General features: G+C 47.5%; 3 protein-coding genes across 5 annotated transcripts in view; 2 read left to right on the top strand and 1 right to left on the bottom strand.

Moving 5' to 3' along the window:
- The window catches only part of LOC118233460 (SH2 domain-containing adapter protein E-like), a 14,341-nt gene extending 11,253 nt beyond the window's left edge, over positions 1-3,088 (bottom strand). Inside the window, exon 1 of the mRNA XM_035429250.1 lies at positions 1,935-3,088. Coding sequence (XP_035285141.1) covers positions 1,935-2,441 — 507 coding nt within the window. The 5' untranslated portion in view covers positions 2,442-3,088. The remainder of the gene's footprint in view (positions 1-1,934) is intronic.
- Positions 3,089-4,478: 1,390 nt separating this feature from the next.
- Positions 4,479-9,680, top strand: pygo2 (pygopus homolog 2 (Drosophila)). 2 transcript variants are annotated; one of them, XM_035429247.1, is made up of 4 exons: positions 4,479-4,847; positions 5,277-5,597; positions 6,418-6,467; positions 6,745-9,680. In XM_035429247.1, the coding sequence occupies exons 2-4, from the start codon at positions 5,540-5,542 to the stop codon at positions 8,425-8,427; spliced, it is 1,791 nt and encodes a 596-aa protein (XP_035285138.1). In that variant the 5' UTR covers positions 4,479-4,847; positions 5,277-5,539; the 3' UTR covers positions 8,428-9,680. The 2 variants fall into 2 exon arrangements, with proteins under 2 accessions (XP_035285138.1, XP_035285137.1); XM_035429246.1 differs by having other exon boundaries at positions 4,481-5,597.
- Positions 9,681-11,973: 2,293 nt separating this feature from the next.
- Positions 11,974-13,252, top strand: part of LOC118233456 (cingulin-like) — a 29,857-nt gene continuing 28,578 nt past the window's right edge. For both annotated transcript variants that reach the window (XM_035429244.1, XM_035429245.1), the window contains exon 1: positions 11,974-12,227. The gene's annotated coding sequence lies outside the window, so the exon portion shown is untranslated. The remainder of the gene's footprint in view (positions 12,228-13,252) is intronic.

The raw sequence follows: 13,252 nt of genomic DNA, 5'->3' as shown, positions 1-13,252 counted from the left end.
CGTTCTCACGGCGCACTTCCCTCCAACGTTTGTTTGTCTGAGCGTTTGTTTCACACTCAGCACAGCATCCGAGCTCTTCGTTAAGTCATTTGTTTTATACTTTTTTTTTCAAATCTGCATTAACGGAAAATGTCCAATGCAGCCACATCTCGTGTGCCTAACGATACTCGGTGGCAAAACAAAATTTGTGAGTTTTTCCTGTCAGTGTAATAATTCCCATCATGCGTTGCACCATTACAGGAAATGCAAAATCAATCAAAGGCCAGTCCTTGTGGATGTTGTCCCACAGTTGAACATCTCTTCATATGGATTAGTAAACAGTTGACTGGGCTTACACACCTACATTCCCAATTTTCTGTAGGATTAACCATTTAACTCGTAAGATCACAAATATGTGATTAGAATTTTCTTAATGGAACATTCTAATTCTGACGTAACAATCACTATTGGGAATTCTAAAATCAGTGGCATTCTAGAACACTGACTTAGAATTCTGAAGAAGCAAAAAGGAAAATTCCGAAAAACTCCAAAGTCTCCGAACAGTTAAAACAAATGAAGTGGTGTCCCACTGCAGCCTGTGGCGTTTCCCACAGCATCGTCATGGCTGACGAATCACGTGACATCCCCCCACCGCGCTACGCAAATAGCCCTGTCTGGTTGGATGACTTCTCAACACTGATATCAAGTGCCACAGAACCGTCTACAGGCCTATCGCAAAATGTGTGATGCTTTACAAAAAGAAAAAAGAAAAAAAAAACAATAATCAAGTTGTGGTTTTTGTAATCTAATGATCACCTCGAAGTCACCAGAGATAAAATGAGAATGCGATGATGCATAGCTAGAAATGTGTAGCGTACTCCTCACCCCTCAAACTCCACCACCTCCTCTTCTTCTCTTTTTCCCCTCTCCTTTATCTTTCTTTTTTAACACACCCTCTCCCTGCCATTCTTTTTTTTTTGTATTATCAAAGTATAGCCAGAGGCCTCTGCCTTGGACAAGGTTAACACCTGAGTGTCAGGTGACACTGTTCTTTAAAGAACCTGATAGGCTTCACCGGGGGGGTTGAAAGAAAGAAGGAACATATGAGGAGGAAGAGGAGTGTGTATGCGTTTCATGGTTGGGGGTAGGAGGTGAGATGGGAAAAAGGGATTAGGAAAAATAAGAGAGAAAGAGACAAAGGCTGAAATCTTTTTTCTGCTACTTCTGCAAGGCTAACGCAGTTTATGACTGTTAGGCTGATTTTGAAAACGGGTTCCTATTCAAAAGAGAGTTGGTGGCAGTGGTTAGGAGGGTGTGGAAAGAGAGTGAGAAAGGAAGGTTAAGAGAGACAGGGGGCAGACAGGGAGGGGTAGATACAATGAAGGAGAGACAAAGAGGGAGGGTGGGGGCGAACGCAACAATATCGACTTTCATGACTTCAACTTTTCAATGGTTTTTACTGTGACAAAACCCACAACGCCCAAACCCTCTGACAGCATGAGCATACTGCAAATATTAAAACTAAGGCTATGCTACCACCACGCCAAATACGTGTTAACAATGGTGATAAAGTGTATTGACAATTGTGGCACAAATCATCGGTGGGATAAGTTCTTCTTAAAATCGAAATGAACTGAACACCTAAAACATTAAACAGGCCGTAACCAACAGTAGCCCCGTGGAACTTGTTGGTTTGATTACAAGTTTAGTAGAGTCAAGTGCGCTTCCTATAGGTGGTTTAGATTATCCCGGACTAAATTACACTGTTGTGGCGTCCGTGTAACGCGCAATTTAATCTTAAATCCGGGGGGAAGTAGGCAAGGGAATTATTTTAAAAAGTTTCCCCGTTCAATAATGCGAGATGACGCAGTGCCAAATCTGCACCTGTTTGTGAAGTCAATAATCCCCCGTTACAATAGTTTATCCCAAATTAAAGGAACGTTTATGCCACTCACCGTCTCTGTTCTACAAGCAGTATTTCCTTTCTCCGTTTCAGGTCCAGCAAGACCACCGGTGCCACTGCTGAAGTTCGGGTTTTTGTCCTGTTTGTCTAACTTTATCAGCCGGCTGATGTAGGCGTTCGCCGAACTCGAACTTTTAAGTGACCGGTGCTCTTCCAATCCAGACTCTGCCTTTGAGTTTTTCCGACTCTTTCCCGGGATAAAGCTATCCCAGACCTTTCCATCTTTCATCGAACCTCCGCCGGTAGTTCCATTCCGCCCCAGTTCTATAGCCGAATTTTTCCTATTTCTCCCTGAGAGAAGCGAACCCACCCCACTAGCGCTGCCACCCTCGACTCCAGAATTTTTGCGCGGACTGCCTTTGGTGCTGCCAGTTTTAGTGCCTAACCCGGCTGCCAGTCCGGGTTTGGCTCGAGACTGAGAACTCGACTCGGAGGCTGAGCGGATCCTGTCGGTACCGTTCTTGAGATTTATGGGAAAATCTCTGAACCACTTTGCCATCGTCGCTTATTCGTATAGAGTGAGAAGTTCCGCTTCTCGATCGCTCCTCAACGCCATACACTCTCACGCGCTGACACAGGCTTTCAGGAGCCACCGTATACCCTGTCACAGAAACACTTCTTCCAACTTTTATATTTCTATGGAATTAAACCTATAACTTTACGGTTACCCCAATTATCAAAGTCTTTCTGCTTTGAACAACAGTTTAGCCAACCTATCTATTGTTTTGTAGTAAAATAGTGCGCATAGGCTATACCGCGATATTAATGGTTAGCGCATCAGCATTTGCAATATTTGGAAGAATGTTTTAGTTTACCGGTTTAACATTAATTATAAGAAAGTAGTTTTCCCCTTCACTGGAGCAGCTGAGAAAGCTCGTGCAGCCTATAAAATCGTTTCTTAAATATTTGTGCCCCATAGACCTGTAGCTGTCTTTCTTTTCAGTTATTCCCCACTACCTTCTCTTTTTCTTCCATTCGTTTTTTTATCTGTCTTTTTTCGTTTGTTCTTTTATCTTCTCGTTATTCTCGCAGAACTAAGAAAAGTATTTGGAACGGATAGACTCGCCTAAAGGTAATTTTTATCTTGACTCTTGTCCAAGATCCCATTCCCGGAGCGATCAGACCAAGCGACTTTCTGACTCTGGCGGAGAGATGAAGCAGAATAGGTGGAGGAGAGGGGGGGAGGGTGTACTGTATTGTTTGGGGTGGGGTGGGGGGGTGGGGGGGTGGGGGGGCTGGGTGGTGAGAAGAGACTTAAAATATAGAAATTAATGTGCGAAAATAACGTAAAAATATGATTTATTTGGCATAACTTCTTCCTGGTCATTATCATTCTTTTTTTTTTACATATTATTTCCCTTTTGGATTGAGATCCGGAGACCGTCTCCAGGCCATTGAAGTAAACTAAACAGTATCTGTTTAGCAAAGGGTAGGCTGTGGCGAAGGGATGCACATGGTCAGCAACAATGCTTAGGTGTGCTGTGGCATTCAAATCATGTTCAGGTGGTATTAAGAGGTCTAATAGTGTTTAGATCACTGTCGTAAAAGGCTGCTGTTTCAGTATGTATGGCCTTTCTGTTAGCTTGAAGGAGTCTGCCCATCCTCTTCTCACCTCTCCCCTTTAAACAAGGTTTTTTTTTTTGCCCACAGAACTGCCACTCACTGAATGTTTTCCTTTATTGCAACATTGTGTGAGCTGTGGAGACTAGTGTGTGACAATCCCAGGAGGGCAACTTTTTGTGCAATGCTGCAACCACCATATCTTGGCACCAACAATCATACCATGGTCAAAGTCACTTAGATCACGCTTTGACCACCCATTGTAATGTTTGATCTAATTATTCCTTATATACATTATTCCCTGTTTGTAGGAGCGTGCTTCTTGCGTTATCAAGTGCACCTAATAAAGTGGCCACTGAGAGTATATCCACGTAAAAAACAATGCCATCCATAAAACAGTTGCTGCAAGCATTACGATAAATGTACGCATTTGCTGTATTTGAATGCACTTAAACACACATATGAGTGTAGTTCTATTTTCATCTGTGTATGTTGATATAGGGTCTGTTAAACTATTCTAGGATGGTAGCCATGTGGACTGTGGTGCCAAAATTGGATTTTTAAAAATGCACTAAAGAGCCCGCAGAACAGAGCTTGTCAGTAGCGAATAGAATAGAGGTAGCATTGGACGCAGGTTTTTGGTTGCACATTATTAAAACTATTTATTAAACTACATATCCCGGCAATCATGTATTGCGCAGGCGCACCAATCACAGACTCCAGTATGTGCCATACGTATAAGATGCGAGTGGGAGCTGTGGCTTTGAATTTTCCTCTTCATTGATACCTGAAATACATAATTACTACGTCCGTTTCGTTTATCAAACGAAAACGTAACCACTAACTTACGATTTCCTGTGACTCACGCTAGGATTGCCGGACGTGTAGTTTCATAAGATAGAGCTGTTCTGTCACCCCTCCTCCCACGTTTAAAAGTGGACTGTTCTCGACTGATCTACCACTTACGGAAGAAATGGCCATTATTTATAATAAAGTATTAAGAAATGCATATCCTGAGTACGGTATTAAATTAACAGTGTTGCGTTGCAGTGTATAAAAACGGACCTGGTCGTTGCCGTAAAATATGTGTTTCCCGATAGCCAATGAGCAACAATAGAAAGATTCCCCCATGTTATTGCCATCTTGTAACCTTCCCGGGTGCGCGTCTCTCCCAGTCGGTCTCTCTTTGTCCAGCGGCGACAGTAGGCCGGAGTAAGACTATGGTTGATTCCCAGCTTTGGGATCGATTACATTTGTAGTTTTCTCGGAGCATAACGCGGTTGTCGTCGTGACGCTGGTGCACTGGCTATCTCCACAAGGAACGGCCCGGGTAACGGACCCCAGAGTAAGCATCGGACGAGGGAGATGCACAGAAACATAGAGTCGAGCTAACGTTAGACAGCCAACCATAGCTGGCGAGCAAACGCAAGGCTAGCTAGCTACGTTGAATTGGGCAAAGCGTTGGCTAGACTAACTGTTTTAACCCGTCGGTAGATTTTAAATGTTAACGCAAATACCGCAGCTAGTAGTTCACAGCATCCCAGTTAACAATTGCACCTATCCGTTAATCAGTCATACCCGCAGCTGTGCAGCGATGTTTGGGGCAATAGCTTGTTAGCTGTCGTGCTAGTTGCACATCTGTTAGCGATCATGTTTTAGGAGGGGGAGTGTTTCTGTAGCCAGCTAGCAACGTTGTTTCACCTTCCTATTCTCCGGTTGCTGACGACTCCAGCTTTATTTTAGCACAGATCTTATTGTCTAATTACAATTACAGGCCCGGCTTCTAAGATCGGACACGACTAGCATCTCGGGAGACAGAACTGGACCCGTTAGTGAGCTTGTGACAGCTGAAACGTGCGCCACCAAGGAACAAAAAAAAAAAACGAAATCTGAATCCTGGGATTTTGGAACTGACCGGAGTTCGGTTTCGTGATCATCCAAACCGTTATTGAATTAACTGGAAGAGCACTTGTTTCGCTTCTCACATTTTTCTTTGTATGTGAACGGTGGCATGGCACCGCACCGACAGTCATATTAATGGCTGCCGAATCTGGGAGGCTACCGGCGGGACAAGGTCAAGGAAAACGAGGCAAAGGTAGGCTTTTTGTGCCCGCCAGTCTCTACCCTGTATGTGATATGACATTTCTTTAATATCTCTTCTCGTCTGTATGCACCTGACTGTCTGGTTGTCTGTTTTCCAATGGGTCTGTCTGGCAATCTGTCTGGCTGTCTGACTGACTTCGTATCTGCCTAGCTATCTGTCCATTCTCGATCTCCCGCCTGTCCGGAAGGTACTGTCGCTCTCTGTGTAGCTACAAGTCTCGCTTTGTCATTTTGCCTGTTTGTCTTTTTTATTTTTTGCCTTTCCGTCCATCACTTTGTCTATATGGCCCCTTTTGTTTTGTTTGTCTGTCAAGAACTTCCCATCTCCCAGGGGTATGTATGTGTGTATGTACGTACGTACGTAACTCAACTGTTCACGTGTACCCGTTCCCTTATTGTCGTTGTGGTTTGCCTGTAAACATGCAATTTCGGGTACAGTTGCTATGCGAATGAAGTATTCAGAAACCGAAATCGTACCGTCTCTGCTTGGTATACTAAAGTAAGAGTAATGTTGGGATAATGGCGAGATTGAGGGCTCGGGCAAACTGGTTTCCCTCTCTGCTTTCCGAAACAAATAAAATAAATACCGGGGTCTGACCGCAATTTGGCTGTAGCATACTTTGTGAGACGCCGTTTCTGCCCCGGAATGCGATCGTTTCAAGTAGCCTACAGGCTGACTTCTGCCCCTCTGGCACGGTTTCTGTGTGTCAATAAATGAGAGAATCTTTTTTTAAAATTTTTTATTTTATAAAGTAAAAGATGGTAGTTTTGCCGATGATCTCCTTCGTGTGTTTCCTCTGCTTCTCCCTTAGGTTCACAAATGAAGAGCCCGGAGAAAAAGAAGCGGAAATCAAACGCACAGGTAATGCCTTTGCCGATCGATGCGACGTTCCTGCAAACTGCAGTGAGCGGCTGCAGTCTGCACGCGCTCTCGCACAGAGCAACTGGCTGTTCGTCATCATTGAATCCCATCTCGTTCCAATGCTGTATTGTTTTTTTAATTTTTTATCATGACTAATATTTGCCTTCTTCTCTTCTTTCCTTTTTTCCTTTCCCTTTCCTTTCCACGACCTCCCAAACTGTGTTTATCCTCCCCCCCCACTCTCGCTTTTTGTCATGTCTCTCTCCCACTTGTAAAGGGGGCAGCGTTCTCCCACCTCTCCGAGTTTGCGCCCCCTCCCACCCCCATGGTGGACCACCTGGTGGCCTCCAACCCGTTTGACGATGACTTTGGCCCCCCCTCGCGCGCCGGTGGGGCGGGCGGCCCTGGAGGAGCCCCCTTCCTGCCCAGCCCGGGCGGAGCGGGCGGAGGAGGAGGGGGTTACGGAGGCGGGGGCAGGATGGGCGGGGGCATGGGGTTCATGGGAGGTCCCGGCGGCCCAGGGGGCGGGCAGCCCAACCGCAGACCCCCCTTTGGGCCCCCGCCCCCCAATGCGGGGCCACACCACCAGCTGGGGTTCGGCGGGATCCCGGGGTTTGGCGGCGGGGGTGGTGGGGGAGGGGGCGGCGGCTTCCCGCCGGGGGGGCCCTCTCAGTTTAACCTGCCCCCAAATTTCAGCCCGCCCATGCACCCCGGCCCGGGATTCAACCCCATGCTGTCCCCCGGGGGCATGGGGGGTCCGGGAGGTGGGGGTCCGCCTCACCCCCGATTCGGGATGCCCCCGCAGCAGCCCCAGCACGGACAGGGGGGCAATCACCCTTTCAACAGCCCGCCTTTACCTGGCGGGGCGGGGCCCCGAGGGCCTCCACACGGGGCCCTCAACCCCATGGGCGGAATGCCGGGCGGGATCAACTTGATGGGCGGCATGGGAGGAGGAGGAGGGGGCGGGAACATGGTGGGGGGTCTCCCGGGGTTACCCCCGCCGGGGCAGTTTCCCCCCTCGCAGGACGGGCCCTACCCAGGCCCCAGCCCCCCGGGGAGTGAGGACGGGAAAAACTTTGGGGGAGGGGGAGGAGGAGGGGGCCCGCAGTCGGGGCCGCCCTCTCAACAGCAGCAGCCGCCCAACTTAAACCCGCCCCCTCCCAATAACTCCACCCCCGGGCCTCCACCCTCCTCCGGTCCCCAGGCCCCCCAGCCCGGAGGCGGCGGGTTCCCAGGCCACCCCGACATCCAGCAGCAGAATCCCAACACCCCGAATCAGCCCCCCTCGGCCACACCCCAGCCCAACCCTAACTCTTCCCCGACTGGTCCCCTCAACGGACCGCAACCGCCCCAGCAGCAGCAGCCCTCCAATCCGCTGCAGCCTCCAAACTCCGGCAACGCCCCCTCCGGAAACCCAGCCCAGCAGCAGCAGCAGCAGCAACAGGCCACGCCCCCAAACTCCGCCCCCGGCCCCGGCCCCGCCCCCTACAGCCAGCAGAACAGCGCGTCGGTGCCCGGCTCCATGCCCAGCCAGCCGCCCAACGCCAACCAGGCCAACATGACCAACAGCAGCAACACCAACGCCCCCTCCAACAACCCCAACCCTCCTTCCAACTCCACCCCGACCCCCACCACCCAGTCCCCGCTGCCGCCGGGCCCTACCGCCCCCTCCTCCGCCGGCCCGGGGCCCGGGCCCCCGAAGCTGGGCGGGGGGATGGTGTGCCCCTGCGGCTTCTGCCTGTCCGAGGTGCACGACGACCAGGAGGCCATCTTGTGCGAGGCGTCCTGCCACCGGTGGTTCCACCGCGACTGCACGGGCCTGACGGAGCCCGCCTACGGCCTGCTGACCCGCGAGAGCGCCGCCGTCTGGGCCTGCGACTTCTGCCTCAAGACCAAGGAGATCCAGGCCGTCTACGTGCGGCAGGGCATGGGCCAGCTGGTGGCGGCCAACGAGGGCTGAGAGCTGGAGAGAGAGAGAGAGAGAGAGAGAGAGAGAGAGACACTGAGGGATCGGGGGACAGACCGAAACGACTCGCCGTCTACCTTCGGACAGAAACCTCATCTTTTGATTGGCTGTCAACCAAACTTTGCCACCCCCTGCCCGTCTGACTACGCAACAAGAACCTTTTTTTTTTTTTTTCTTTAAACGGCTGTTGACTGACATGTCCCTTTTCTGTATGACATACACATGCATGCACAGGCATATGGCATACACACACACACACAAGTACGTTTGAGGACTTAATGCTGACTGACTGGGTGAACTTTTCTCCCCGTTCAGTTCCGATACGTCAACTGACATTGTATACCCGTGGACCAGAGGCAGTGACCCACGGGGAAAAAAAAACGCACTGACCGGCAAGCACTGACCAGTTTCACTACCTCACGCAGCCGCCTCACCGACTGACACCGATGCCCCCGGTGACAGCGTTGACATACTGAACCAACCGTGTGCTTCACGGCGAGATTCTGAGTGCTGTCCTCAGACACCACCCACCCCACACTCCAAATCCCATGATGCTCTGCCAGGAGACTCCAAAGGACACCTGGGTAGCCCTCTCGTTGTACCTGACTTTCTCACAGACCTCCGATGCCTCCCAGAGACTACCTTGCTGTATGAATACGTGTAGATACTGAAAATTATCCAAAAAAATATATCGTTCCGCTCGACTTGTAATGCTGGAGTCTGTTGAGGAGGTTGGACTGAAACTCCCTGCTTCTTAAAAACAAAACAAAAAAACAATTTTATGTTACATTTGAGTCACCTGCTCGTAGTCGGTTGATGTAGGTGAGCGGTGAATTCAGTGCTGACCATATTCACATCCGTGTAGTGAGTAGTGCTCTTGTGCCACATCCGACCTGTAGTGTTCAGTTTGTATACAGTCCAACACGGTGAGTTGACATGCTCTCACGGCCTTGAAGACCAAATTGCTCTGAGCTAAAAGTGTCCGTTATCAGATTACTGTCATGGCAGGGGATGTTTATAATAGCTTAATGGTTATTGTTTTTTTTTGTTTTGTTTTTTTTCCCCCACGATTTCTGTCCAAAGCCTCATTTTTTTTTGGCTTTTCTTCTTTTTTTTTTGTACTGACATCTGTGCTGTTCAGTGATCTCTGTTCTGCTTCCCTCTGGTGGTACCAGTGGGAACAGTCACTCCTGGGGGGGGAAAAAAGGTACTGAACTGAAGTAAAGAGAATCATTTTTGTACTTGTATTTGTGTTTTTATTATTTAGTATGCCTTTATTTGATTAAACTTAGGGTCAGAACACCCACAAAACCAGGACACTATTGCAGTTCCTGTGCATCTTTGTCTGACCGTAAGTGCCATTTCAAAGCCTGCTATTCACTAAAGGTTTACAATTCTAGCCCTTTCCAGATAGAATACCTGCTATCTGCGGCTAAATATACAGTGCCTTTGGAAAGTATTCAGACCCCTTCACTTTTTCCACATTTTGTTTTGTTTGCAGCCTTATTCTACAATTGATTAAATTCATTTTTATTCGCATCAATCTACACACAATACCCCATAATGACAAAGTGTAAACGGGTTTTTAGAAGTTTCTGCTAATTTGTTAAAAATAAAAAAACTGAAATATCACATTTACATAAGTATTCAGACCCTTTGCTCAAAATTGAGCTCAGGTACACCCTGTTTCCATTGAGATGTTTCTACAACTTGATTGGAGTCCACCTGTGGTAAATTCAATTGATTGGACATGATGTGGAAAGGCACACACCTGTCTTTATAAGGTCCCCACATTTGACAGTGTATGTCAGAGCAAAAACCAAGCCATGAAGTCTTGAAATTGTCCATAGACTTCCGAGACAGGATTGTGTCGAGGTACAGTTCTGGGGAAGGGTACAAAAAGATTTCTGCCACATTGAAGGTCCTGATGAATCATTCTTAAATGGAAGAAGTTTGGAACTACCAGGACTCTTCCTAGAGCTGGCCGCTCGGCCAAACTGAGCAATCGGGGGAGAAGGGCCTTGGTTAGGGAAGTGACCAAGAAACCGATAGCCACTCTGACAGCTCCAGAGGTCCTCTGTGGAGATGGGAGAACCTTCCAGAAGGACAACCATTTCTGCAGCTCTCCACCAATCAGGCCTTTATGATAGAGTGGCCAGACGGAAAGCCACTCCTCAGGAAAAGGCACATGACAGCCAGCTTGGAGTTTACCAAAAGGCACCTAAAGGACTCTCAGACCATGAGAAACAAGATTGAACTCTTTGGCCACAATGGCAAGCATCACGTCTGGAAGAAACCAGGCACCGCTCATCACTTGGCCAATACCATCCCTACGGTGAAGCATGGTGGTGGCAGCATCATGCTGAGGGGATGTTTTTCAGCGGCAGGAACTGGGAGACTAGTCAGGATCGAGGGAAAGATGAACGGAGCAAAGTACAGAGAGATCCTTGATGAAAACCTGCGCCAGAGAGCTCAGACTGGGGCGAAGGTTCACCTTCCAACAGGACACCGATCCTAAGCACACAGCCAAGACAACGCGGGAGTGGCTTCAGGACAAGTCTGTGAATGTCCTTGAGTGGCCCAGTCAGAGCCTGGATTCGAACCCGATCGAAAATCTCTGGAGAGACCTGAAAATAGCTTTGCAGCAACGCTCTCTATCCAACCTGCCAGAGCTTGAAAGGATCTGCGGAGACGAATGGGAGAAATACCCCAAATACAGGTGTGCCAAGCTTGTAGCGTCATACCCAAGAAGACTCAAAGCTGTAATCACTGGCAAAGGTGCATCAACAAAGTACTGAGTAAAGGGTCTGAATACTTATGTAAATGTGATTTCAGTTTTTTTTATTTTTAATAAATTTGCAAAAATTTCTTAACCTGTTTACGCTTTTTGTCATTATGGGGTATTGTGTGTAGATTGATGAGAATAAAAATGAATATAATCAATTTTCGAATAAGGCTGTAATGTAACAAAATGTGGAAGAAGTGAAGGGTTCTGAATACTTCCCAAAGGCACTGTAAATGTGACATTGAGGACCAGGACAAGTATATTTTGATATTACCAGCCTAATAAATCCGACTTGTCTATATCCTGATATTTTACCTATATATTTTAAGGTAAAAAAATTGAAAAGGGTATTGAAAACATTCCTCGGCACCCCTTGCCCCTCGGGCGTTGCTACGTGTGGCTGCGTATAGGCTTCTTAACGTGAACAACTTTTCTTTTCCTGTCCTCCTAATTGTATCTCCGTGACCATAAATAGATCACAAAACCGCCTTAGTACAAGGCAATTTGGGTAAACTAACATTTATTGTGTCGCTCTTTTTGTAATGTATTATTTTTCTCGCCAAAAAATACAACTCACCTATAAAAAATAAGGTCCGTGGTGTAAAAAAAAAGAATATATTTGATTGACAGGTAAGTAAACCAATTGGGGACCTGGACACAAACTTAAAAAAAAACTAGATTGGCATATTAACGCCACCAATACGAGAAAAGGAGTGCGCGTTCAGGTACCACCTATAAATGTGATGTCAGCCAATGGGATTATTCGGTGGGTGGGCCTCAGGCTATTTGTCTAAAAGGTAACAGGTTGTGCGAGGAGGATAATTTGCATTTCTACTGAAAGTGGAATTAGCCTATACCCGAAGCCATATAATGTAATCCTTATTTTTCTGTTCCCCCCTATAACGTCTGGGCATACTTGAAAATACCTTTAAATTTATCGATCAGGACCAAAGCAACGGGGACGAGAACCACAGCTCAATAAGCGTTTGAGAATCGACATTTGTCACAGGTACGCTAACACGCCTACGATGTTTATATAGTGAACTAGCAGCTACATCTTTCTCTTCGCTGTCAGACCGTTCGGTGATGATGGTCTGTGTCACTCTCAGGGTGACAATAAATGGACAAACCTTTAATTTTCCGAGTGGCTGCTGCGCTGCTAGCGTCTGTTAAAGATTCTGCATTTGAGCAGGTGTAACACCTGTGGCTCTTTTGAACTGCTTGGTCTGAACCTGTCGCAGACGCCGTCGGTACCCAGGCTATTCCGTGAACACACCGGGCTATTAGACCTTATCATTAGTGAGGTTTGTTGTAATAAATTTACACTCTACGCTGCATCAAAAATGTGCTTTCAAGTCTGTTTATCATTCAGTCGTGTTTGTGTTACTCTAGATGGCTTTAAGTTATCTTGACAAAGTATGATACTATAGTAACGAAATTGCGCGAACACATCGGGCTCTAATTTGATGCTCAAACGCGTATGCAAACGCTAGCTTGCTAATTATGTATGATCTTTTAGGCAGACTGTTGAGCGCAGAACAATTGGCCGACTGTTCGACGCACTTCAAAACGTATAAGCTCGTTGTGTGTGTGTGTGTGTGTGTGTACCAGGTTTCGCTTGAACCGATACTGAATAGTTGAGGGAGTGACGCAATTTCGAGAGAATGGTAATTGCCCCGAGATGGCCCTCCGTGGCCACGCGCGGTTCAGGAATGCCACTCGGGCTACATATTTATTAGCCTGGGACGCTTAGTTTGGCGCATTGTTGGAGCGGTATTCATTGTGCATTGGACAGCCGACGAGTGAAATTTACGCATGGTGTGTCTCAAATCCAGCCCTAAATTTTGTTAACTGTGTAATTTGTTTTAGGGACAGTGGGGCCATGCACGTTTGAACGAATACATATGTCCTTACGTCCACGTATATCTATAGTCTCTGCTACACCGTGGTAAAATTTGTTCCCGGAGTCAAGGCATATGAACAAGCTCAAGAAATTATGAATTCATGTCAACGCCACATAGGACGTGCTGCGTA

The sequence above is a fragment of the Anguilla anguilla genome, chromosome 8, assembly GCF_013347855.1.
Source record: "Anguilla anguilla isolate fAngAng1 chromosome 8, fAngAng1.pri, whole genome shotgun sequence".
Classification (NCBI taxonomy): Eukaryota; Metazoa; Chordata; class Actinopteri; order Anguilliformes; family Anguillidae; genus Anguilla; species Anguilla anguilla.
Note: the sequence above shows the minus strand (reverse complement) of the source record. Positions and strands in the feature narration are given on the sequence as shown.

Excerpts from the sequence above, each read along its gene's own strand:
- pygo2 (XM_035429247.1), top strand. The coding sequence starts at position 5,540 with ATGGCTGCCGAATCTGGGAGGCTACCGGCGGGACAAGGTCAAGGAAAA. Across the intron at positions 5,598-6,417 it reads TCAAGGAAAACGAGGCAAAG|GTTCACAAATGAAGAGCCCG; the intron begins GTAGGCTTTTTG and ends CTTCTCCCTTAG. Across the intron at positions 6,468-6,744 it reads AGCGGAAATCAAACGCACAG|GGGGCAGCGTTCTCCCACCT; the intron begins GTAATGCCTTTG and ends CCACTTGTAAAG.